We start from the raw sequence: 26,390 nt of genomic DNA on the forward strand, positions 1-26,390 counted from the left end.
TTTCTCCCCTGTAACCACCTCTTCTGTACTTCTCAGCATGTTTGCTGTAGCTTGATTTAGGCCTTCTCTTGGATGGTGGGGACCAGGGCCATTTCAGAACCACATTTTGGGGCACACTTGTCCAGAACTGTGTGGTTTTCCAGTCACTGTGGTCAGTGTGGTGTGGGTGCTGAGGAGCAGCTTTACGTGTGCCACGCGTGTGGTCGTCCTAACTCAGCTTTGTGCCATGTAGCACAGGGGAACGGCTGTGGAGTCCCTCTGCCCAGGAGGAAAAAACAGCTTTTTAGTACAGAATGGCTGTGGCGGGTAGGATGAGCCCCAAGAGCAGCAGATGTGTTCTCTGGTGAACGTGATCTGTTTTCCCCTCCCTTATTAACAGCTCTAAAAATAGCCTGTCCTCCAGGATAGAGCAGCTGAGGGGCCGACCCTGTCCCGCTGTGGGCGAGCGGGGCCGGCGGGGTGGCGAGGAGCGCTGCCTGCCATCCTCTGCGGTTCCCGGGCCATGTCTGGGCGTGTGCCCCTCTGTGCTGGGAGAGCAGCTCCCTTCTGGTGTCCGGGCAGTCTGTGTCCAGCGCAGGAGCTCAGACAGCTTTGCACGTGGCTTTAATTCCTGCAGTAGCTGTGTGTGCCCCCGCGAGTGGGCATGGCCAGAGCCAGCTGAGTGTGCGGGGTGGGTGGCAGCGGCTGCCCCAGCACAGGACATGGGCATATGGCACGTAATCCTGGAGATCCTGCAAAACCAGAGTCGGTGGGTTTGTAGGTGGATCAAAGCTGTCCCCCTTCCTCCAGCATGGCAGAGCAGTGGCAGCATGAGCTGACTCTGGCCTGCCCGGGGCTGCTGGTGTCCGCCAGCCCCAAACCCCGGCTTGGCACGGACCGTCCTGCCCGCTCGGTGGGGCCAGGGGAGCTGGGCTGTCTGGTGTGCGGGGGCTGCAGGAGGGGGGGCTGCAGCTCTTCAGTGAAAAGCGAAGCCTCTCAGAGGCTACGCCTGACCCGTGGGAGCAGTCACACATCTTGACACCTAAGGTGAAAGCCTCCTTTTGCTTATTTCCTCAAAAAGTATCCCCTCTCGCGGGGGTCCCAGCAGGTGTGTGCCTCTCGGGTGGCCCAGCTGCCCGTTAGGGCGTGGGAAGCGTGTGGAGCATGTGCTCAAGGTGCTTCGTGGTTGGTTTCCTTACGGCCCTGCTGCTCTGCGTGCTCCAGGGGACGGAGCAGCCTCTACACCAACCATGTCGGATTTTATTTGGGCTTTCCTGAACTCCTGAAGCTCCTTTAAAGGTTCTGGAGAAAAAAACAAATGTGAGCTCTTCCTTACAGGGCAGCTGTTGCTCATTTAGGAGCTAATTAAAGAGCGTGCCTGGCAGAAGGACGCAGATGTGCGTGATTGAAGCCCTGTGGGGTGTGCAGCGTGTGCTGTGCAGTAGTGCTGAGGGGCAGGTCTCCCCCTTCCCCGTGCCCCTGGGGTGATCCACGTGCCCATCGCTACTCACGTTTCTTTGAAGGAGGGTTGCAACATCAGCGGCATTTCCAGCTGCCTCTTCTTGCATCACTGCCTGATTTGGGGAGCATGTTTAAAAAATGGAATAGTCCAGTAATGTGTTTCTGTACAAAATGTTCCTGCTTTCCTGATTAATGTTTCAGCTTGTCTCAGTAAATGGCTATGATCTCTTTAAAAACAGAAAAAGGCATAGTACTGTGCTGTTTGACCTGAGCTTTCCCAAATTGCATGAAGACACAAACATCTCTGGGCAAGCAGAGTGGGCCTGGGGCACTGCCCGGTGAGGAGATAGCCCGGGCCCAAGCGGCTCGCACGGAGCCGGCTTGGCTAGTGGCCTGCCGGGCAGGACGCGGGTGTCAGGGATGTGCCTCATCTGACCACCGGTGGCCTTTTTCCTGATTTAGCGTCTGTGGGGGCCGCCGTTCGGAAAGGAAGTGGAAAAAAGGATTAGGTCTGTGACTGCAGTATACTTCACTTCTGCCTTTCCCTACCAACAGGAGGAGGGTTTGAACGGGAAGGCGATCTGGAAATACCCAGCGCTCTGGGTGATTTTGGCCTTGAAAACTTTCTTGTGGTTGGCTCTTACCATGACTCCTAGACATGGGTATGAGGTGTGTTTTCCGAGGTTACTGCCTGCTCTCTTCACGTGCAGTGATGAACAGATGTCCTTTTACGTGAACTCTGAACTACCGCCTGGTTTGTGCTCATTTCAATCCAGTGTTTATGTAAATCCTAAAATTACCATAAGTGCTGCCTTTTTGACGCTGTAGTAACCTCATATGAATTAACAGAGCATTACAGAAATTAGAATTTAGAATATATATTTGGTTCTTTCTCGTGTTTGTTCTTTATTTTCTTCATGAAAGCCACTAAAACTCCATCTCATACTATCTAGTGCATGTTCTTCCTTGAGAAGTGGCGGGGGGATGGACACACAGCAGTAAAACCTTCACTTTTGAAACCTTATATGTTTGGGGTTTTTTTGCTTGTTTCTCTGCTTGTAGCATGAGGATGGAGCCCTGACATGTTGTTTAAAGGTGTATCCTGGCTGAAACCAGAAAATCAGACTGTACATCCAGTCTTTATGAGCAGCAGTCCTGGGACCTTGGTACTCTTAAGGGATTATATAGCAAGAGGCTCTTTCCTATAATCAGGGCCCAAACACAGTCCCAAAGATTTGTAGATGAAAATAAAGAACTGCAGAAATCAAAATTCTAGACATCTAAAAATAACTATTTCAACACTGCTTGATGCTTAGGTTTCCAAATGAATATCAATGCCAGATTTAAATGTACATCTATTTTAAAAGCAACGGGAAAGTATTTCTATATTTTTATCTGAGAGCTTGCTTCTGTTTAAGCTAAAACTAACTGCATAAAACACTTCACAAAGGGCCGTGCATATGTCTCTGACAATTTATATCTTTATAAGATTGTCTGTCTGCAAGATGTCTGATAGTCTTTTTTGAAAACTTAACAGAATACCAGGGATGTTATTTCCAGTTGCATATATCAGGTTTGCTGCTTCAGCTTCTTGGCAATTGCATCAATAACATTAACAAAATTGAGCAAAACTGTTTTCCTTTTAGCACTTTGTTTCTCTAAATTGTTTCTTGTCAGTTGACCTTGACTTTGAAGTGTTATTTCTCCTCTTGGACTTTATTTTTACCATAAAGAATTATTTAGATATTTTTCTTCTTAATTTTTTTTCCTCTGGGAGCAACTGCATGCTAAGTGCAACTGTAGCACATAAGCTTCCTCCTGGAGGATCCCGAGGATGCAAGAGGGGGGAGAGGAGAGGTTTTGGCCTCCCTGCTGAACGGCCAAGGTGTTGGTAATTATATATATATATATATATATATATACATACACATATATGGCAGCTGATGCTTCCTGTCTTGGGTGGGTGGGTGGTTTTTTGTGTTGGTTGGTTGGTTGGGTTTTTCTCCCCATCCTTACTGTATAAAGCAAACCCCAAACCTTGGGTTTTGCTTACGGAGACCTGGTTGTGACACACAGCAATAGAAGAGGTTGCTCCAGTTTCACCTGTCAGGAGAAGGCTCCTTGGGCCCCTTCACCTGAGCCGAGCAACAAATGAGGCCGCAGTGAATTTTTGGTACCTGCTGTTGTCTGGAACCGGTGCCCTGGTCACACGTCGCTTGTGTGTTCAGCCCTTCGTTAGGTACCCAGAGCAGTCTGGGCTGAATTTTCTGCCGGGACAGAATTTGGCAGAGACTCATTTTCCTACTGCTAATAGTGGCCTGGGCACAGTATAAATCCCATCGATCCCAGATTGCCCATCGAGGAGCTCCTCTGCAGCGTGAGATGCTTTGTCTCGGCAAAGCCTGATGCTGTGTGTTTACTGGAGCCTTGCTGGTGGAGGGTCTTATCCCGCAGGAGAATGCTGCCTGTTCTAAACCTGCTCTGCCGGGCTCCCTCCAGGCATCGCCAGACCAGTGTTGGCCTTTCCATGTGGTGGCTCTGAATAAAGCCGTGAATAACCTTTGTGGAGTATTGGGCCATTCATCAAAGATGTGCTTATTACAGAAACATGCACAGCAGCAAGGAGAGGAAAAAAATATGCTGAAAACCCACTCTCTAGATAAATTGAAATTAATTTCTAAGTACCTCCTTCGGTACTTTATTTCTGAAATAGAATGTAAACAACTTTCACACGGTCTCCTCTGCTATCAAATACTTATGTTAAATTACCACATATTTCTTTATTTCAGTGTGATGAGCTGCATTTTGGCATCCCCTGTGCTTCACTTGGCAGTAAATTGATCACCATGCTCAAGACTATGGTATTTTGGCATGAAAGATCTCTCTTCTGATTTAATAGTGTGCGTTGGAGCCACCTCACTGACAGCTTGCACATTGCTGGTGTGTTAATCCTGGAACTGATTCCACAGCGATGCTGGGAAAGCCTCGGACTTTCAACCCGGCAAAACAGTGCCCAGTCAAAAGGGCATCTGGCTCGCAAAAGTGGGTATCTTCTTGAGGGAAGAGCATTTATTGCTTGGAGTAGTTGACAGACGCTTCTGTACACTAGTGCATATAGCTCACGAACTTTAGCTCTTGAGCTTTAGTTCATGAAAGTTCCTGTCTACAAAAGTGAGCATTTACATAACGCTACTTCTTTTCTTTCTCCATGGAACACATTCTACCTTATTAATTGAAGGCAGTATTTTACACCAGCCTCCTTCTCTGCCGTTACTCCCCAAGCTGTTTGGCTCATCAGGGGTCACAAAGCTGCAGGTGCAGGGGGTACGTACACACCAGAATGGCCAACCCGTGATGCTTCAGGACATTTATTTCTTGTGTAGGAGGCACTGGGAGTCTATGGCATGTGCTGCTTCAAGATACCAGCGCAGTACATCTGTGAAAAGGTCTGCCACTGTCACAGCCACAGGATTAGTAAAATATGTAGGATATTTTCAAACCTCTGTAAAATCTAGCCTGCAGGAAGAACTGTTTTGATCATTGGCTTTAGTGGCTGCTCTCACTGTTGTGTCTTTGTGGCCTCATAGGAGCTCAGCAGCTAAAAATTTCCTGAATTTTTAACTGTGTCCCTGTCATAGCTTGGACATATGAAAATTCAAATGAGGTGGTAGCAGCCACAGCTACAGGGTGGGCAGACAGCTCTCAATGCAACTCACTTTGGCTTGGCTCGGAGAGGCAAATTCAGTGTCAGGCTCTTGTCGGTGGCTGACAGGGATTTTGTCTTTCCTCTAGCCCATGTGTAAGTTCTCTTGCTTACCTTGCTTGCTGAGAAGATCTCTGCTTGCTGAGCTCCTCAGAGGTTAACAGCAGTTGCTTGCAGTGGGCAGATGGGGTGTCTGCAGGGTGATGACCCATTAATTGTGCACTACTCGATCCTCCGCTCGGCGTGCTGGCTCCATGCCCACCCCCTGCCGTGGCTGGGAGACACAAGTCAGGGCAGCGCTGCTCCCCTCTGGGCTGTGCTGCAGAGCACCAGGGGGACCCGCAAAAACCAGGGATTAACAAATCCATTCTGGTTGTGGTGGGGTTTTTTGTTTATGTCATTTTTCAAAGTTTGGCTCAGCGATTTTTCTTGTGGGATTTGGGAAGACGGGCACCTGAGTATGTTGTAGATTTAACTTTTGAAACTGGATCCCCCAAAACAAATGTTTTCATACCATGTGCGTTAAAAAACCCCAGTTGTTGTAGATAAGAAGTACCTATCCCCATATTCAACCTACTGGGAGTTTTTAAAGATCTAATTAAAAACATTGTAAAGAAGGAAACCCCACAAATACACAAGATAGACTGTGGTGGTGGTTGCTTGTGACTATTGCCAGAGCTCTATTTTATCTATCCCTGTGCAAGAACAGGTTAATTTTATTTACACTCTTTTTCAGCATAATGTTTGTTTTCCCCATGCCATTCCAAAATCAGGTTACAAAGTAATTGCAAACTTGAGTGTATTAATGTGGTTAATCCCTGCTATTTGCTAACAATTATAGTTTGTGTGGTGTTGTAAATACCGGGTGTTGGATTAACTCTTGTTGTTAATACTCTTAACGTGCTGGTTGTTCAAATATCCAGGAGCCTTTAATCTTTCAATAAGATGTTCTAATAGAAATTAAATTTGAAACACATTGGGAGTTCGCTTGGGTCAGTCTCATTAAGGTTCATGGTGGGTTTTTTATTCCAGCCTTTGCAGTTAGTTGTGAATCATTATTTGCTGGTGGTTACGGTGCTGTGCTTGCACCTGCCTGGATTCACCTTACCCGCGGGGCGTGGACGGGGACGAGCCTGTCGGGGTTGTGGTCTGGGCTCTCCCGCTGCAGTGTGTGCTCAGACGTGGCTGTGCGGGGAGCCCGTGGCATGCCCCATGGGTGCTGTGCACCCCTGCTACGGGTATGGCAGAGAACAGATCCCATCCGCGTGCTGCGTACCTTCAGAAACGTGTTGTTTTAAAATGCTTTAACCTCACTCCTGTGAGGGGTCTGTCTGGATGAGTGTTGGACCTGCGTGAGCCTGCTCTTGCTGCCATCAGACATACTGGGTTATTTTCTACACAAACAGTTCTGGAAGTCTGAAAGTCTTGTTGCTCTGTCTCAGTGTAATGTAATCCTTAGGAAAATTACCTGTTATTTAACTCTACTAAAAATAGTTATGAAAGAACATGTATCTTCAATTAATTATAGCGTGGGAGTTCTATAATTGAAAGCTGAGCTTTGTTAGCGTCGAGAAGTCTTTTTTGTTCTCTGACACTGGATTAACTGAGAAAGCAAAGAGACTTGGGACAGATGCTGACACTTTGTTTGGAATGTATTGATGTATGTGTAAACACACACGTATGTAAATAAGCACACACATACACACATATACCCGGGCACCTTTCCTAAGCCTGCTGCTTTACTAGGTTTTTATTCCTATGTATATGTGAACAGTATGGCATTCTGAAAGAAAAGGAAATGTTTGCTTTTCCTTCTTTTCTTTTTTCTTTTTCTGTTTATGACCCACGATCAGAGCGACTCTTGTATCACCATTGCCCACTTAAGACATTTGATTCAGGCTGAGGAAAGAGGGCGCCTCTGTGGATTACAGGTTATCGAGCAACTTACTTTTTTATAAAAATAGAGTTATATCAATTATTAAAACTGTGTGTTGGCTAACTGACAGTCTGTCCAAGGCACACGTGACAGACGAAGGGCCAGAGCAGTGTTTGGGCACTTGCGGGCTCAGCTGGGTGTTTTCACTTAGGCTGCTCTGCGGCTGGGAATGTGTTTCCCAGGTGTTTGGCAGGCGCGGCCTTTAATTGACTGTGAAAGCCTGTAAGAAAGTATTAGCTGTGTAAATCCCGCAGCGCTGCGTACAGAGGAAGTTCGGCGCTGATGACGAAAGCCTTAAGCGCTTTTTCATGTGAAGTGTTTTTCCCAGACCCGGCGCTGCCGACGCCTGCGGCAGGACCTGGGTGTCCTGTTCTCCGTTCCATGTCGGCAGCGCCTGGCGGCGTCCGTGGCCAGTGGCTGTTGCCTCGAAGCTTCCCGACCACCGATACCGCCCAGAGGCGAGCAGTTGCCTGCCTGCGGTGGAAATGCAGCCCACTGGGTCACTGTCCTTCTCTTCTGCACGCCGGCTGCTTAGGTCGAGGTACCGCTGTCACTGCAGGCGGGCTGGTGCACAGCCCCGGCCCCCCGCACGGCGCTCAGACCACGGCTCAGCTCGGGCCCCTCTGCACTCCTGTTGTCAGCGGAGACGGGCATAAACACGCTTGAAATGAGTTGCTGAACCAGAGTCTTGCTAAGTAATAGCGTATACAAATCAGGGGCTTCTCCTAATGTTTCTTTTTCACGGAGTGCGGGTGGCACCGCGGGCCCACCCTGCAGGAGGGTGCCGTGCTGACCTGCGGCTCTGGCAGCACTTGGCCGTCGCTCTGAAGCTGTATTGCTGCGAGATACCTGGGGTGCAGTTTTCACCTTTGTACTCGGGAGTTACAAATGTTGTGTTGCAGACTTGTGTATCGTATGTGATTCATAAACTTTTTCCTGAGATACAATTGTTAACATGGATGGTTAGATTACTTTGTCACAGCCCTTGAATCATCCTTGATTAAATGCAGGCATTGTTCATGCTGAATTAGGTGACCAGTTTCAAGTTTGTCATGTGAATTTCATTTTTTCCGTTGGTAATGAGTGGGTTTGGGGTTTTTTTGTTGTTGTTTTTCCTTTGAAGAGTATTCTTGGTTGGACTTTTTGTTCCCTTATGCCTGTGACATTTAGGAGGGGCTCCTGAATATCCACATGGAGAACCTGAGACAGAGCTGTTCTTCAGGGCAGGATGGAAAGTTCCCAGTCCTGTTGAACGAGCAGCATGTTGATATTGTTCCCCACTCACCGTCCTGCGGGGAGCTGCTGTTCACCCTCTCCCGGCGTTGGTGCTGTGACCAGCCCCTGCCGACACCCGCCTGGCCAGGTCCCAGGAGCAGCTTGGGCCTGGCTCTGCCGGGTGGCCCGGCGGCCTGTGCTGGTTACACCGAGATCTGCGCGCAGCAGCGTGAAAAGATGCGCTTTTTCAAATTAGAGAAGTTTTAAATGGGCTTTATTCTTGTCAGGTCGGGATGGGCAAGTGACCAACGTGCAGTAACTCGCTTGGTTGTTCTTCCTCCTACTCCCTTAAAGCGCAGAAGCACCAGCTACCACGCTTTGTACTTCCCAACCCCCTAGATAATCTGGGGACACTTTTGCTAACAGGTGTTCTTTAATGAGAAGCATTTGTTGTTTTAGTTCATTTTTTCATTTGAATCTTCTCCTGTGTCCAGAAGGAGGTTTGTTTTCTGCAGGTGCTGTGTTGTTCAGTGACTGTACTTGTGTTGACAGGCGGAATGCCGGGTCTCTTTCCTACTTAATGGCTGCTCTGAGGCTCTTTGGCATCGGAGCTAGCATTGTGCTTCTGCGCCGGAGTCCTGCTCCTCTCAAGGTCACGCCGGAAGGGACCGTGTCTGGGCGCTCATGGTCTATCCTGTACCTGTCCAAGGACTCAGGCTCTCAGCCGTTTCCGTCACGCTGCTGTGGTACCGTGGGACACTGCTCTTCGCATCACTGCGTTGTGTTTTCTCCTGTAGAGGTTCACCCTCGCCATGGTGAAGTTCTCATCTCTCTGTGGCCATGGTTTCCACACTCACATCAATACACTGGTGGCTGCTACCATGGCCAGTTGTAGGCCCTTCAGAATCTCAGCCCTTTACAGTCCCCAGGTGTACTCCCAGGCGCAAGTTACTCTCTGTGCGTGTGGCTGGATTAACCCGTTCCCCACAGAGTCCCCCACGACTTCCCCTGAAATCCAGAGGCTTACGTGGGTCCTGTACTGCTTCTTCTAGCAGAGACCCAGTGTCTCTTTGTGGTCTCTCTCCTCATGCCGTTCACGTAGCTGTGTTCTGTGCTCTGGTAGCCGTAGGGATGCTCGTTCTGTGCCGTACGCCGCTCTCTAGAGAGCGTTTCTCAGGGGTCTGCTTCCGGCGTGTCTCGCTGCTGAGCTGCGCCGTTGTACCTCTGAGGTCATGTCGCTGTCTCGGCCATTCAGAAGCCACAAGTTTGTCAGAACTCTGTGAAGAGCACAGTTGGTTTCAGCGGTGCAAGATGCGATTGCTGAAGACTGGTGTTAGTGGCAAGTTTTTCTTGTGCTTTGCTGAGTGCTGTGACGGCATCAGCCTCGTCAGCTGAAGAGCTACAGCTTGTTTCAGCTGCTGCTTGTGAGGTGTCCACTCCTAGCCTTGCTTTTGTGGGGAGCTGTTTGATTTTTTTTCTTTGTTTTGGAGTCTTCTCATAATATGTTAGACTGGTTTCAAGGCCAGTGAGGCCCTCAGGGTTTTGGAAGATCTTGTCCAGGTTGGAGTCCTGACGGCATGTGCTACCATTACTTTTTAAGAATTAAAGTCAGGTGGCTCTTTTCCACTTCCCTGTCTTGAGTCGTTAGAGGTGAGAGACTAATTCTGGTCTTGGTCTCAAGTGTAGTATATATGTCTTTGCATCCAGGTCCTTTGAAGAGGTAGGCACTTGATTGTTGCTTCGTGACTTTCAGTTCAATTATGTCATTCCTGATATTTCCCTGAAGACATGGCCAGAACAGCTTATTTACTCTTTTAACAGTTCCCTTTGGTGTTGCTGTCTTAGGCTGCATGTTTGAGAGAGTGCTACTGGGTTTTGAACACCCCACCCCTGGCTGGGAAGGGCTGTCTCTGACAGCCTGGGCACACCTGGTTTCCGTTGTCTCGAGGGGTGCTGATCTCTCACGTGTGCTGTAGTCTGTAGACAGGTTCAGTAATGTGGAAACACAGAGCCTTCAAAACAGGTAGTACGTGCTTAGTATTTCTCTTTCAGTTTGTGATGTTTTTTGACAGGAAGCCCAGACTTTTGTTTTTCCTGCTGTTTCTGCTGGAGATGAGTGCTGGCGAGGGCATGGCGCTGGGCTACAGCCCGTTAATCTGCCTTGGGTTCTGCAGAGCCGCCGTGTCCTGCAGCGTTTCTTCTTGCAGGGGCTGCAAGCAGCGTGTTTTCCGCATTACTCCGCAGGAAGCTGTAGCTGTTCAGTTTCTTTCTCTATTCCCACCATGTATTGTGTCTTGATTTGCACCCGCTCCCAGGAAGGGAGATCAGCAGAGAAGAAAGTAAACAAAATAGGGGTTAACTGTGTTTTTAGTTACCAACCCAGCACTGCAGTGAGCCTGGTGCCAGCCAGGCTCTGTCCCGCAGGGCGTCAGTCCAGGACAGCCTGTCTGTTAGTCTGTCCCGTAAATTCTGCCGCCCTCCCCAGGAGGGGAAGGGGGCTTTGGCTCCAGACTGCAGCCCTTCTCCTTCAGGCATAGACCATCTTCGCTTCTCGGTGTTGTCCCTCTGCGTTGTGTCTGTCTCCAACAGCACTGGCAGGACAGTCGAGCGTCTCGGGGAGTGGGAAGGATGGGCACCAGTCCCTTCCCCTTCCTGTCCCCTGACACCCTGTTCCACCCCGAGCACCACCTTCTGCCTTTGCTTCCTCATGGCTCTTGATTCTGCATCCAATGAGCCACTGCTCTTCACAGTCCAGGAGTGAAGCTGCCTTAAACTTTACAATGAAAGACTTGTCTGTCCAAAGCACCATTTTTTCCAGCTGCATTAATCGGTCTCGTTATATTTTATTACTTTACTGTGCATCTTGTTTCTTAAACTTAGTGACTGTCACTCTGGGGTACAATGGCAGCAGGATGGGGCTCTCCTGCTGCCACTTGGCAAAGCTATGAGCTTTCAGAAAAATGGAAGTAAGAGATACTGCATTTGCATTTGGAAGATATTTGTGCAAATGTATGTAATAAAACCACAGCATTTAAGTAAAAGTTCAGATTTTGAAGAATCTGTACTTTTCCATAGAAGTCTTCCTCAGACTTGAGTAATTCTTGTTTTCCTGTTGATCCTGGCTGGTCTGTCTACAGCGACTTTGAAATGTGCTAAACTAATAATGTGAATATAACATGCAGGTAATAATCTTTTTGTTTTTCAACTGTAAATGTAAAGTTGGTACAAAATGCCATGATAATAGTACCCATTTGATACGGATTTTCTTTAGTATCATCTGTATAGTTTGATATTTAGAGCGTAGCAATGGAAATGCTTATAAGTCTGCTTGAAGGTTAGAAAAGATTTCATTTCAACAGATCTTCGAATATAAATGTCAAGAAGTTGCCAGTAAACTTCTAAAGATACTATAGGAGATCAAAAATCTTCATCTAAAATCTTTATCTAAGCAATTCTAGCAAATAGCTGGAACAATCATGTTGCTGAACCTGAAACCAATTTTTGAGTAAACCTGGTCAAACAGAACTTGATTAAAGGTTATTTTTCAATAAATAAGTAGAAAACCAAACATAGCAAAGGCAGGAAAAATAGCCTCTAATTCATTTTTTTTCTCTGAATAGCACGTAGGTTGAAGGGAGGAGGTTAGAAAGGCTCGGTGCTGCCTGGGACTGCATCCCTGGGGTGCACAACTTGAGCGGGGCCGGCATGTAGCTGCGCAGTGCCGAGACGCCCTCGGAGCTCAACGTTCCAGGGGATCCCGTAGCCCACATGGGGCTCATAGGGCTGTTGAAGTTGGGCATTTAGAGCTTTTGGTTGGTTGTACCTTCTGTTCAAGTCAGTGTGCAGAGTCCAACCAGCCAGTTCTCCTCTATGTTAATTTTGCTGCTCAGGGAGTTTTCACAAAGTGAGTCAAAAATTTTTTTCTTCTAGCTTAAAAAATGAGTCTATTCTTCGCTAAAAATAAACTTCACAAAATAGAACCTGCTTTCTATAATTCATCTACTTTCTTCCATTTCCCTCTGAATGAAACTAAAAAGAAATTTTCCAGGCTGTTAATTTGGTTTCACTTAGTTCTCTTTCCTTTTTCTCCTTTTGAATGAAAGGCTTCTTACCCTGTCTAAATATATTTTCTCTTTTTCCTTTTTTGAAAAGACTTCTTCCCTGTCTGAATATATTTTTGCAACAGGCTTAAAGCTTTCTTTTGGCTGTTGGGTGTAATTTTGCCGGAGATGGAAACACTGGAGAGAAGAGAGACTACTTGTATGTTCATTTTGAAAAGCTGCTTGTTTTTGAGATATTACCAACTCATGTGGTATCCATGTGTTCCCAAGCTTACTACTCTTTCTTATAAGCCTGACCAATACAGTAACCAGTGTGACATAAATAAACTTAAAATGGAAACTCGGCATGAAAGGAGATGGTTTTAGTGGGATTCAGAATTCCAGGAAAAGGTCAAAACAGCTTTTAATTGAAGGGAGCAGCGGCGCATGGGGCGTGTGTCCTGTTATTTTAACGTGGACCCCACGTGGTTCTGCAGGCTAGAAAGAAGTCGTGGCTGTTTTGGAGGGTGGGGTTTCTATCTGTGGCTCCGTTGAGTCAAAATGTGTGCAGTTCGATGGGATGGTGGGATGGAACCAGGACCGTGCTCAACTACAGCAGCACAACCTGAAGAACTGCAAACTTCCCAGGCTTCTGTGTGTGTCTGAGGAGGTGGCCTGTGCGCACCTGCTCAGCTGGAACGTCGCACCTAAAGCAGGCAAACGCTCCTAGGGAAGCCGTGCTGGGCAGGCTCGGCACGCTCAGCACAGGGTGGGGCGGCCGGAACCGCGAGGGCAAGGGGGGACGGTGTCTGAGAAAAGCACTTGGCGCTCAGGAGAGAGACTCCTTCTGGAGGGATGCTCGGACCTTTGTCTTGTGTCTTTCTTTCGTCTTTCCTGATGTTACTCGAGCCCGTTGGCCCTTGGGCAGGTCCCTGAGGGTGTGAGCTGAGGCTGTTGTGCAGGTGGGTCAGAGGACTCCATGTAAACCCAAGTCCCTGATGCGGGACTGGAGGTGGAGGAAGCCAGAAACAAGGATTCTGATAAAGCAGGGTTTGGATTAGTGAATGGGGAGAAATGGTTCATCAGTAAATGGGTATAAAAGGATTTAGCATTGAAGAGGACAAGGAAAAGATTAATTTCAGTTACACTACAAAAAGAATGAGATAATTTAATGAAGGACAGAGTGTGGAGAGAAAGAGTGGGAAGAAGGCCAAAGACTCTGGCAGACATGAAATATAATGTGCCTATTTTTAGACAGAAAAATAAGAGGAAGATAAATTACCTTTCCACTTGATTGTTATCTCCAGTCCTTCAAAACTTGAAATTGTTTCATTTATACAGAGGTGACCAGGAAGGAGTTTGAGGCAGAGGGCTAGATTACAGAATTTACCACACGGTGGTAAAAAAGGAAAGAAAGGATGTGGTCATGCCCCAGGAGGGACCGTAGGAGGAGGGCACGGCGGTCAGGAGCGTGGCAGGGTCCTTCTTGCCGAGTGCCCAGAGCCAGCGAGGGGACGGTCAGCCTGGGCGGGAGCCCGAGCTGCGGGCGGGCGGGAGGTGAGTCGCAGCCACCACGGGGCTCACTGAAACCCCCGGCCCTGCACCGAGGAGCCCTTGTGGCAGCCCCAGGGCCCCATTAGCATCGCATCTCCCAAAATTACCGGCCAAGGGACTTGGCTGGCATCTTCCAGTGGAGTTTCTCCTGCTCTGATTTGTGCTTCTGTCACTGTGTCTCCAAACCTCCCTGCCTTGGGGGGGATCCCAGAGGAGAGAAGGGCCGACAGAGCCTTACTCTGCATCCGTCCATCTTGCCTCGCTGGGCTTCTGCCACCCGCCGTCACCCCTTTCAGAACAACTCAGCTGTGAACTGTGATGTTCAGTCAACCAACCCCTCACTTCCCTGCGGTGGTGCAATTAGCCACCCTTTACAGAATTCCTTTGTTCAGAACGGGTCCGTGGGAGCTGGGCGCTCAGCTGCAGGCCCTGTTTGGTGCCTCGTCTCCCCACTGCCAGCCCCGGGGCAGGACGGTGGGCAGTGCTCCTCGGTCCCGGTGGGGACAGGGCCTGACCCCGCGGCCAGCCCTCGGCCTTTCGCGTCTCTCCAACACCCCTCGCTGCCAGAGAGCACTCCGAACTGTGCAGTCTGGGTGTTTTCGTTGTGCTGCTCAGTGAGGAGAAAATTGGGAAGGTCCTGCAGCTTTTGGTGGCTTCCTTCATCTTGTTGTACCTGGCTTAGTTCTGGAATTATTTCTAGAAATGCCTCCCCCTTCTCCAAGACTTTGTTCTTTGTGGTTAATTACAAGGGTGCGCAGGCAAGTGAAGTTGTGAAAGTAGGTGTACCTCTACTTAGTGACCTGAATTCATTTTTTCTCTTTGTTTGAATGCTGGCAAATCTAAAAGCGGGTGTCAGGAGCGACTGTTTCGGCAGGGTATGGAGCTGCGCTGAATTTCTGCCCACAAGGAGTAGAGTGTGGGTTGTCCAGGCTGTCGGTGGGGTTGGGTCCGTCCTTCTGCGCTGAAGTTCTTGGTGCACAGCAGCTTCACAGAGGACATCTGCCATTGGCTTCCATATAGTCACTGTTGAGGTTAAAAATAAGAAGAAAATAATTTTTTAAAAAGAAACAAACCAAAACCAACTCCAAAGAACTGTTCCTCCACAAGAATCTATTTGCAGACTGCTCATGTTTTTTCACAAATACGTGAGGTAGTAGATACTGCAATAGCTAAATGCAGCAACAGGAATGCTATTAACAGCTTTTATTTTAATCGTTGCTTGTAGCTGACTCCTGCTTACATTCGAAACATGTTCCTGATCTACCTTCAAAAAAAAGTTGCTGTGGATTTGTTTCGTGTAGGTTTGAGATTTTGAATTTTCTAGGGAGCTCTGAGTTTTCTGTCTGTATTTGTATCTCCTCCAGTGGGAGGTATGGGTCGATACAGCGATGCTCTCCATTTATAATATCTGTCATGCAAGGATCTCACAGCTCTAATGAAGACAAGTAAATAGTCTGGCCCCTCTTTTCCCAGGCTGGGAAGGGGAGGCAGCACAAGGGGCGTGTCACTGGCTTTCTGACGTGACTCACGGTGGGGGGGCACTGGTCACAGAAGGGTCCAGTGATCCCCAGGATGCCTCCAGGAGCTGGGGTGGCAGAGCTGCCACTGAGGGTAGGGCTCACTGGTTTTACACTGCTGTAGCCTCTTCTGCTGCTTCAGCACGAGGCCACATTAGATGGTGTTTGGATGATGTTTTATTGCTGTAAATTCTTGCTCTGTGCCCTTGCTGTGAGCAACGTCCCAGGGCATCAGAAGGACTGGGAGCACAGGAAACAAAACCCAGTAACCCCTCATCCCTTCTCAGGACCAAAGTCGTCATTCCTCCCTGTGACAGAGGTTGCCCTTGGGTGCCGCACGGGGCGCGAGCGGGGAGTCCTGGAAGAGTCGGCTCACGGGGCAAGGGTTGGGTAAGCCTGGGGTCACTCTGCGCTCTGAGGAGCCTCTGTAGGTGGCTCGTCTCAGGGGCTGCTGCCACTGCTTGGGATTTGGTTTGACAGATTTTTCAATGTTTGATCTGATTTCTCAAAAACCGTCTCATCTGGCATATGGGAGGTAGGTGCGGAGCTGCGGGAGGGCCCTGGAGCTGTCTTGTCAACTTCCCTCTGATGTACAGCCTTGTTTTCATGTTTAATCTTGCAGTGTTTTCATTTAGCCATGTAGTAAATGACGGAACTTTTACCACTTGCAGTAGTATTTAAAAACAAAAGTAAGGTTGTGCTTTCATTTCTCCCTGGGATTCCACAAGTATTAATAACTTGCTTTAAATATTCCTGATTGGTAGCAATTTCTTCTCCCTTAAAAAGCCGTAGCTAATATAAATTAATGTGAATAGCTGCATCATCCTTATTTACAGATTTGCTGTAAACTCTGGTTTAACTGAGAATCTCAAAACATGCTAAATAAAAACCTTATGGCTGTGCTTAAGTAGAAGACTCTGTCTGAAACTAGGTAAGGCTCTCAGGAATAGCCCTGCACTCTGGGGTGCGTTTGCCTCACTCAGGTTTGCATTCTTTGGGATATTGTGTCACATGTCATTTAGCTCCTGTCTGCCAATATAGGCTGAAGTGGGGTTTGGTCTTCTTTAATGGGTTTACAAAAATGACTGACTTCTGTTAATTTTGGATTATTCTTAAGACGTTCCCAGAACGTCTTTCGACTGGCATAGAGAGAAGTGAGGAGTGCGTGGGGTTTGTTTGTTTTTTAACATACCTATTGCCTCCTGAGCAAGGCCACACTTCTTGTTTTGACAATAAATAACACAGCACTGCTGAAGTCTGCTTGTGGCCTAGCACAGGACTTGCCTATCTAGGCTTTCATAACTGCCAGAAAAAATTAGTTAGAAATTTCACAGTCCCCAGGATCTATCTTTCCGGATAGTCTGAATCTGGCCTTTTGGTTTAGATCATATGCAAATCATATACAAAGCATGCTCCCAGTTCATATCTGTTTTGCAGAGTGATTAAAAAAATCAATAACTCCTGTGCAATAACGTCAGGTTAGAAGTCAGCCTGAAATCACAGCAGCTCCTGGTTTGCTTGTTCTCTTGTTGTTTTTTGTAAAAACACCGATCCTTACTTACTGTTGTTCAGTGGGTTGTCTCGTTAAGTTCAGAATGAGCAGAAAAAAGAGTTAAGTAGCTAAATAAGCAGTTAATGAGACGGCATTTTTAGAGGGACTGTTTTATTGCTGGCCTGGCTGCCTTCAGCTTTTTATTTGTGTCTGCAGCTTCCTTATTCTGGCTTTGAGTTACGCTGTTCGGCTGAGGTGAAGGGCATGGGTGGGAGACATGGATGTTTTGTTCTGTGTGCTTATTAATTTAAGACATCCCTGAGCATGGGCCAAGATTCATCCCGGTTGGCTTCAGGCACAGAACAAGGGGCTGCTGCTCCGAGTGCAGCCGCCCCCATGTCCCCACGTTGGCGGCTCCCTCACACTGAGCGGTAACTTCTGTAGGAAATACTGAGAAAGTTATTGCTGGAAAAAAATAATTGTACAAAAGGAGTGAAAATTTCACCTTCTTGTAATGTCTGAATTACAGAATTGTCAAGGAGTAATCAACAAAAGGGAGGTGGTGGATATCAAGGGAAGAACATGGTGGTTTTTTCCCTCAGCTTTCAAAAAACTTTTGTAGACTTGTAGGCCTTACAGGTTTGCAGAACTGGATGACTTTCATAGACTTACAGACCAAAAAAAATTGGTTTTGACTACTTACAAATCTTTATAGCCACCTATGGGCAAATCTTGCAACAAGCTGTCAGTACAAATTAGGAAGTTCAAAGTTGTATATAACTATTTGAAAGTAACGGAATTGATGGGAAAATAGAGCAGAACAGAAATTTCATGTCTGTATGTTTGCCTTCAGGCAGCTGGTGTCATAACTGTTACTAAAGGGAGGATGTTGAGACATCTCTCTGGTTTCCAGTTCAGCACGTTCTCCTGCCTCCCACAGATACTGTACCCTCTTGCTACTGCTGTGAGAGAAAAGTCTGATTTGGGTTTTTATTCTCCACTATGACGCAAAAATTATCCAGAAGACTTGTTGCTGAAGATAAAACTCAACAAATGTTTCTCTCGTAGCTGTGCGTTTCATGTGTGAAAATCAGTTCTCTCTGTCCATAACCATATCTGGGCTGGGCTGTTTCTGAAAAGGCAGAGCTTTATACTTACTGTATTTTTACTGCTTTTCATAACTTCTGTAGCAGTCTTGAAGTGCTTCTCCCAGTTTGTCCTTAACAGGAATCCTACTGTGCTCAATCATCCCGCAAAAGCACGGTTGTTCCTCTGAGCCAGTTCGTTAGGAGTAAATCCGTGTACCTCGAAGCTCAGGTTGCAAGAGCTGGGTGTCAGCACTTCGTTTTGATATCCAGCCAATGAATGTGTACTTTTAAAAGCACATACCTCAGTACCTACCAAGTCTGTTGATTTAATTGCTTGATAATCTTGTATGCGTACAGCCGTTGTGAAGTCATATGCGAAATGTATGACCTTAGTGAAAATCTGAGAAGGGACTTGGAAGCGAAAAGAGGAGGTCTGTCCGTGGGCACTTGTGGAGGAGCATCCTCACGATTGTACTTTTCTCTTTAACTGTGGAAAAAAGCTCCCCACTTCAAATGCATTGAGGAAAGCAATAAGTATTGGGGTATTATTATAAAAATATATTACTCTTATTCTTAATGAATTTTTGTATTTTGTTTTTCAGCCAGAAAATTTACAGAAGAATTGGCTTCGGGAATTTTATCAGGTAAGGTGAAGCTTATTTTCTCATGGAGTTTTATGCACACTTGCTTATTGGCTTTAATTAATAATGTCAAGATCTTTTTTTTTTTTTTTGTGAAGTTGAAGTCACTATTTTATATTCAAAACCAGTCCTAAAAAGTATGTCTCTTTCTGAATTTTTAAGTAATGATTATAAAAATTCAGCATATAAACATAATTTGTTATCATTGACAATCCTCTGCCTGAAAAAACGTTTGACATTTTGTAAAAATAACTTTAGCTTGGCACAAAATGGTCTTTTAAGCCTCCTAAGTAAGAAATACATTTGAGTAATTTATTTTTAAAGATCTGTTGGGAAGTCCAATTTACGTTTATATTGAAATCTAAAAATTTCTGATGTTGGTTTGCAATTGATCCATCCTACTGCCTGCTCTTTCTTGAAACTTTTCTTGTTTAGGCAATGTGAAAACATTGAAACTGAACCCATAGTATAAAATGTATTGTAAACCCTGGGTGTGGGCTTTTTTAAAGCATAAAAGCTGCTCTTACACATTCTGTTATTGTAGAAGAGACTTGTTTAACTTGCTGAATTCATGCAGAAACATGTAGGTAAGCAACAGGAGCTGAGCACTGGTGGAACACAAAGGTGTTGTCTAGGAAGCAGCATGAGTGCTGTTCCATGCTGACAGCTCCTGTCCGATCTGCCAGAACTGATGGATTCTGGGATTCATAGAATGCCAGACTGGTTTGGGTTGGGAGGGACCTTACAGCCCATCCAGTGCCACCCCCTGCCCCGGGCAGGGCCACCTTCCACCAGCCCAGGGTGCCCAAAGCCCCATCCAGCCTGGCCTTGAACCCTGCCAGGGAGGGGGCAGCCACAGCTGCTCTGGGCAGCCTGTGCCAGGGCCTCAGCACCCTCATTGTAAAAAATGTCTTCCTTCTATCTAGTCTAAATCTATCCTCTTTTGGTTTGAAACCATCACCCCTTGTCCTGTGGTAACAGGCCCTACTGAAAAGTCTGTCCCCATTTTTCTTATAACCCCCTTTCAGCACTGGAAGGCCACAAGATTCCTTTATTCAGTGTGACATCCCCTATACAAAAATGGTTAAAGCAACAATATTCTGCTGTCCAAGTTTTAAGGTGAAGCTATATACAGAAAACATTATTAGCAGCGTTCTGTCTTTTGCTTTTTTGTAACTGAAAATGTCCTGTAATTATTTATATGCTCAAGTTACTGGTGCAGCCTATGACCTTCACTGCAATGTTGTAAAATACTGCAGTCTGCTTTTTCTGGCAGGTGTAATGGATTTGCAAAAATCTGAGGTCCAGTAACCAGCATTATATTCTTCACAATCTGTCAACTTCACAAAAGATTCATCTGTTTATTTTTCTTCTGCTGCTTTGGTTGATTACTGCTTTATGTACGTGATGCTCAAACTGTGCAGACTTTTCTGGCTAATTATGATTTAAACTCTCTCCACATCTTCAGAAAGGCCCTTCCTATGAAGACAAGACAAATAAATAAACAGAATTTTTTTTTTGATTGTTGCATATTTTTCAGCATCACATTACCTATTTATGCATCTATTAAGGAGACTCCTTACTTGTTTACTAAAGTGGGGTAAGCACTACAGAAATGCTTCTGAATAGTTTCTGGAAGACAGGAAGAGGAGGGGAGAAGGAGCTGCTGGTATCTAAGAGCAGGGACCACTAACATGTAACTGGACACGGTCTGTCTTTGGTCCAGTGAATATTGTCTATACAAAGTTCAAAACAGGAAGAAAACGATTCATTAACACTCCTGTGTGGCCAGTCAAGTGCAGGGTCTGAGCAGCGGAAGGGTAGACCAGAACCCATCCCTCGGCTGCAGGAGTTCTGGTACATCCACCCTCCTTCCCCATGCCTCTGCCCTCCGTATCTGCAATCTGAGAAAGCTGCATTTATCAGAAAAAGGAAAAAAGGAAGGGGTGGGGGTGAGGGGAACATTACCAGTTGTGCTGTTCAGTAGCCTTGAACCCTTCTTCCTCTCTTAGTGTGTGCAGCAGGATGACTCTTTACACCATGTTCACAAACGCAGTAGGAAGTGGAATAAAACTTTATAAAAAGCTCCTTAGGGAAGAGACTAATAAGCTTGTACCGAAAGTAGCACAGCACTGTGCTAATACTAGGCTGCGCAGCAACCTCACAAATGTACAGCTTCAGAATTTTTAATTATTTTAAAATTCTGCTGCTTTGAAAACCTCTGCAAATCGAAGTTCATCAGAAGTACTGGAAAATAACTCTTAATACTTCTTTGTAATCTCGAAACCCAGATAAACCACAGACCACAATATTTTTCCATTCTTCTGAGGAATTAAATTTGCATATGTAGTTGTGTCAATACAGTTTGCATAACTTCTGAGGATGAAGTCCTTTCGTAAGAAGTCAGAATATCTCCACAAAAAAGGAAGCACAATTACCACTCTAAATTTAAAAGTGTTTCTAGAAACTAAAGCCGTAATGGAAACTTTTCTTTGAATTTATGTCAAAGAACATACCAATGAAGGATTATTTTTGAGGCTTGTTTTTAAGTTCCAGTATATTAAAATAAGGGATTTTAATTGCTGTGATGGGTAAATACAAGTCACTTATGTATTATCATTGATTTATATGCTGTGTGCACTTCTGAGAATGTGGTAGCATATGGAGGACTAAAATAACATTCAAATGTCACATACTAGAATTTTTAAACTTCTGCCATTGATCTACAAATATCCTACATTATTAACATGAAAAATATGGAAGATCTAATGCTGTTAAATTAAACAGTTTGTCCAAGAAATGCAAACAGGAAAAAATATTTTAAATAAACTTTCAAGGACGTTTTTAATGACAGCTTACGATGTAGCGGCCCATAAAGCAGTGTGCACTTGATGGCTTTTGTCGACAGCACAGCTGATACAGCTGAGGGATGTTATTTTCCCTGGATTCATTGGCCTTGTAAAGCGGAGCCTGCGTTTTGGGTGACATCTGACTTGGTAGTTGAAAATCGATTTAACTATCACATACTGGGTAACTTTCTACCAGTTCACTATTACTTGCTGCTTTTCCCCCAAGGAAGAGTGAAAGCAAACAAAGGAAGAGTTCAGCTGAGCTCAGTCCCAGATATGTCGGGTTTGGGTGCTGGCGTGCTCCCCAGAGGAGGTGGTGGCGGAGCCTTTCCCAGGCACGTCCTGTCGCACTGGAATAGACGGTGCCCTTGACGTGCTGCTGACAACAGGATCCAAGGAGGAAAGAGTGACCTGCACCTCAGACTTGCTTGTTTCCCATTGCTAAATATATAGCGAGGCTTTTCCTCCTCCCTGCTCTGCTTTTTCCATTTGATCTGATGGGTGAATACATGGTGTTCATCTGGGGGCTTCATAACGCTTTTCCTACGGTATAAGCTGTAGGTATTCTTACTACATGTAGATAAACAAGAAGGCCTAAAGCCAGCCAGCTCTTGTGCAAAAAGAAGTAGGAGTAAAAAAAGAAAGTCAGCATCTCTGGTAGTGCTCTAGTGGTGAGGGGCGTTAGGAACAAGAAAAAGCTTTGGAAAAACCTGTCCACCTGTCCGTGAACACCGAACGGACTGCTGAAAGTTTATCTGATTAACACACAGTATCGTCACATCCACCGAATGCTTCGGGAGTGCCATTCCCTTCTCTCCTGTGGATTACAGTGTTAGCTTTGCAGTGAGCATATTTTACGTTACCTGTAAAGCAAAAAGAAACAAATGTCAGCTCTCGGGCTGTGTTCTTCCTTCTCTCCGCGTGCTCCGTCCCCGTCCCGCAGGCAGCGTCTGAAGAACACGTGTGCTCCTGTGGTGACGGCTTAAAGCCGAGATCCCACCTTCCTGAGCCTCCTGCCTCCGTGTAGGCTGGGGTGGGATTGTTCAAAGGTGTGGTGGACTTTTCTGAGCATCTGTCGACAAGTAGTGACATTCTTCAGAAGGAGCACAGAGCATGTGAATTTGCGATTTGTGTGCTCTGGAATTCCTCGAACCTGTGGTTTCAGATTTCCTCTGGGAAGCCAGAAGAGCACCCATCCTGTAGGAAAGTGGAGACTTTGGTTTAATTAATCTCCAAAAGCCTAAGCTTCAGGAACTTGCTGTCTTGAAATCTGGCAATTTGAAAATTGGTCCAGCGGATTTTTTTTTCTGTAATTATCATCAAATTTTGCATCTACTTGCCTCTTTGACTTAGCATCACTGAACTAAATTTTTCATTTATAAACATGAATAAGGCAGCCAGGAGCATCTCTCCTTCATCTGTAGTGTTCTGAAGGTCGGCTCCCTCCAGACCACAGCTGTTTGGGGGGGTTCTGTCCCCTGCCTGTCCCCGGTGCAGGCTCTGGGCCCCCGGCAGGTGCGGGCAGGGGGCCGGGGAGCAGCGGCACTGTGGGAAGTGGAGCCCAGAGCCAGCACCTCCTTGGTAGATTAATTTAGGACAGCAAAGCTGCAGGGTCCAGGACGTCCTGTATGCTGCAGAACCCACCCTCTGGTGAAGAACAGGAGAGTGTCAAGGAGGCTGACAAAGGGCACACAGTGATCCTCCGCAGTGCTCTTGCCTCTGGAGTGGAGAAGGTGCAAACTCTGCTTTGCTGTTTACCCTGGGAGGAGAAGGAGGAGCACTCCATGAGCTTGGCTGCTATCAGAGAAGCCAATTCTTCCCTTGCACAGCCTGGGGTGGGAAGGGGTGGTGAGCAGATCCGCTTATAGGCTAGCTAAAAGATGCTTTGATTTGGGGTGGGGGCTAGGTTAGAACTTCCAATGACAGATTAAGTTACTGTTTAATTGTTGTTCGCTGTTGCAGCCAGACTTCTGCGTGCAAGGAAGCTGTTCAGGCCGTGGAAAGGGCTACGTCCTGCCAGTACCTGCAGCCACTACAGAAATCTCCTTTTTCCCGTGGCGGCACCGCTGCTCTAGATAGCTGCAGGCCCCTTCCTGGGGTGGATCTTTATGCACACAGCGGCGTACGACGGCCACGAGCCCCATAGGGCGGTTAAATGTCTGGGCTGGGGGTGCTGCGGGCAGCCCTGGCTCTGCCCCCGGCGCTGCCACGCTGGCCAGAGCTTCGCTTCGGCGAGAGCAAGGGCTTTGGTAGCGGGAGGACGGGTCCTCTCCACCCCTGGGTGAGGCGGGTGGAACCCCGGGCGGGACGGCAGCGCGGCCAGGCCGGGGCACCTGCGCAGGGTCTTCTGCACTTTACTTGAGCCCCGAGTTTGCTCTGATTGCTGTCCTGGTGAAGAGGGGATTGGTGTCAGCGTGCGGTCTGCACACGGGCTGCGTGGAGTATATAAAGCCTTTTGATAAGTGTATTTAAGCTCCATTTATTCTAAACTTGATGATTCTCTCTGAGCTTTGCTCTCAAAGTCCCTCTCCAGTTGCTGGTCACAGCTGGTTTTGTTGAGAACCTCTTTGCTTGACAAAGACATGTTTGTGTTTAAAAGGCAGTCCTGTGTCATAGTGAAATCTTAAGTTGTGTCTGTAACTTCAAACCTAAAAATAGGTCAGCTACTTTGCTTTGAATGTGGTCGAAAGAAGAAGGTAATTGACAGCAACTTTTAGTGTGTGTAGATGGAGTTGATGTTAAAATAGGAAACACAGTTGTCTGAGATGGACTCTGCAATTCTAATGCAATTTACGTCTCATTTGCAGCAGTCGGGTTATCAGCGCATACGTTGGTGAAACTAACTCCCTTAAAACCATTAGCCACCCTACCCGTATAATTACTAAACAATTCACTGTTTTTCTTCCAGCATATTTGTATTTTTTACTAATATTCATGAAATCTTTGAGTCTTTTTTCATTAAACAATTTGGTCATAACCATTAAGAATCTTGTTAAACTCCATGGTAGCACAGTCATTTATTTTAACTGCTCTGGATTTGCAGGCTCTATTTTGTTTTCTTTTAGACCCTAATAATAAGACAGTCGTATTTTTGCAGATATTTGATGTATGAGGCTGATAGCATTTGTTTGACTGAATGCTTTAGGCAGCACCTGTAACTGGCTGGTCAGAATAGGCTCTTGACCACCAAAATTTTTGGAATGCGTGGGAATTATGTCTTAAGTGGTTTTATAAGAGATGACTTTTTTTTTCTTAGTTCAATAGAAGAGAAGAAAAAGGTAGAACAGAAGTTGTGGTTGGAAAATAAATGTCCCTGAAGACAGGGAATATTGCAATGGTATCTGTGAAAAAGATACCCAGCTTGCTGGGTGTCATGTTTAGGGGAGGAGAATAGCAAACAGCAAGCAGTCGTTCTGCTACAAGTCACCTCGGTGTCACACAGAGGGGAGAGAGGAGAAGAGGCGTTGCTTGCCTTTGGGGAGGCTGTTTCCTTGGGCTCGCGCAGTCGAGGCCGCCCCGCGGAGGTGAGGGCTCCCCAGCGCAGCGCCGGGGGCCCAGCCGTGCCCTGGACTCGGGGCGCAGAAGGGCCCGCGGCCGGGGGAGCGTTGGGGAGCGCAGCCCCCCGCGCCTCGCTCCCCGCGGTGGCGTGTGCGGGCCGGGGGCGGCCCTGCGGCCCCAGGACGCACGTGTGGCAAAGTCGGGGGGGGGCTGGGGAGCCCCCCCACCTCCCGGGCTGTGCCCGGCGCCGGGCTCAGGCCGAGCCCAACCTCAGGGCTCGGCGACCCCTGTGGCGCTCTGCCTCACGCGGCGGCCGCTGGAGCTTCCAGCAGCACCGTCCCTGCGCTCGTTAGGAGTGGAAGGGGGTCTGCAGACTTTACTCCGGTTTCTCGTGGTCAAAGCACGAAACAGTATTGGCAGTGAAAGCAGCCCACTGGAATCAAGATAAAAGAAAAAAGTCTTGGAAGTGAGTGTGTCGTGCCCTGCACTTGATAGTCAGGAATCACAGTGAATGGGGGGGAGATGTTCTTACAGGGAGAGAGAATTCAGTGAAGTCCTAACGGCTGGTTATTTTGCCCCATGTCTTAACTGTGAATAGTTACTGGTACTTGGGTCTTAATTATTTTAGAGTCCCATCCTCTTTTCAGTAAAAATTCTCTGATCCTGTAAACATAGCTTGGAAACAGGGAAAATGGCTGTTTGGGGAGAGTGACAACAGATTGTGAGAATGGTAGTTTGGAGCACTTTGTTCCTGGTGGGGAAGAGTTTAGTGCTTAACAACAAAGCGGCTGACTTGATGAACTAGATGTTATGCAAATGATAGAGCGTTCACAGAATATGCAAATCAGATAATTGCCCCACTTGTGTGAAGTGCCGGTACCCAGGCTCACAGCCTTGATCTCAGTTTGCAGGAAAAAAACCCAGGGAAACAAGAAATTTCGGGAGCATCCAAGAAGGTGTTTGCAAGGGAGGGCTGTAGGGGCACATGGAAAGGACTTTTGTTGATTTATTTACTTACTTAGGGCGTGGTTTTTTTTAATTTTCACCCTCTCCTTCCCCCATCCTTTGTACTTTCTTCAGCCGCATTGGGCCTAGTGTTTGGGATGGGAGATGTTTGGGAACTGGAGCTACTGAAAATCTTTACTAATTTCAGTAACGATTTTTTTGTGTCACATTCATGGCAGATGGTCATTTTAGATGAAAATGTGGAGGCAGAGGGTTTTCTTTTTTTCCCTAATGCAATTTTCCATGTTGCTTAATGTGTTTGAGAGTATTTGGAGCCTTTATTTGTAGTAATACAGAAGTTAAAAGTTTACTAAAAAGCTAAAGGTCATCTTCATATTGCTGAATGGAAACTTTGTGTGTTACCCTTTTTGAAGAAAGAAAAAAGGAAAAAAAAAAAACCAACAACAAACAA

The 26,390-nt window shown here is 46.7% G+C and overlaps 1 protein-coding gene across 3 annotated transcripts in view; it reads left to right on the forward strand.

The window, feature by feature from the left end:
• Nucleotides 1–26,390, forward strand: part of INPP5A (inositol polyphosphate-5-phosphatase A) — a 245,053-nt gene that overhangs the window by 41,549 nt on the left and 177,114 nt on the right. For all 3 annotated transcript variants that reach the window (XM_074908024.1, XM_074908023.1, XM_074908025.1), the window contains exon 2: nt 18,588–18,629. In XM_074908024.1, the coding sequence (XP_074764125.1) occupies nt 18,588–18,629 (42 nt within the window). The remainder of the gene's footprint in view (nt 1–18,587; nt 18,630–26,390) is intronic.

This window comes from Athene noctua, chromosome 5 (assembly GCF_965140245.1).
Source record: "Athene noctua chromosome 5, bAthNoc1.hap1.1, whole genome shotgun sequence".
NCBI lineage: Eukaryota > Metazoa > Chordata > Aves > Strigiformes > Strigidae > Athene > Athene noctua.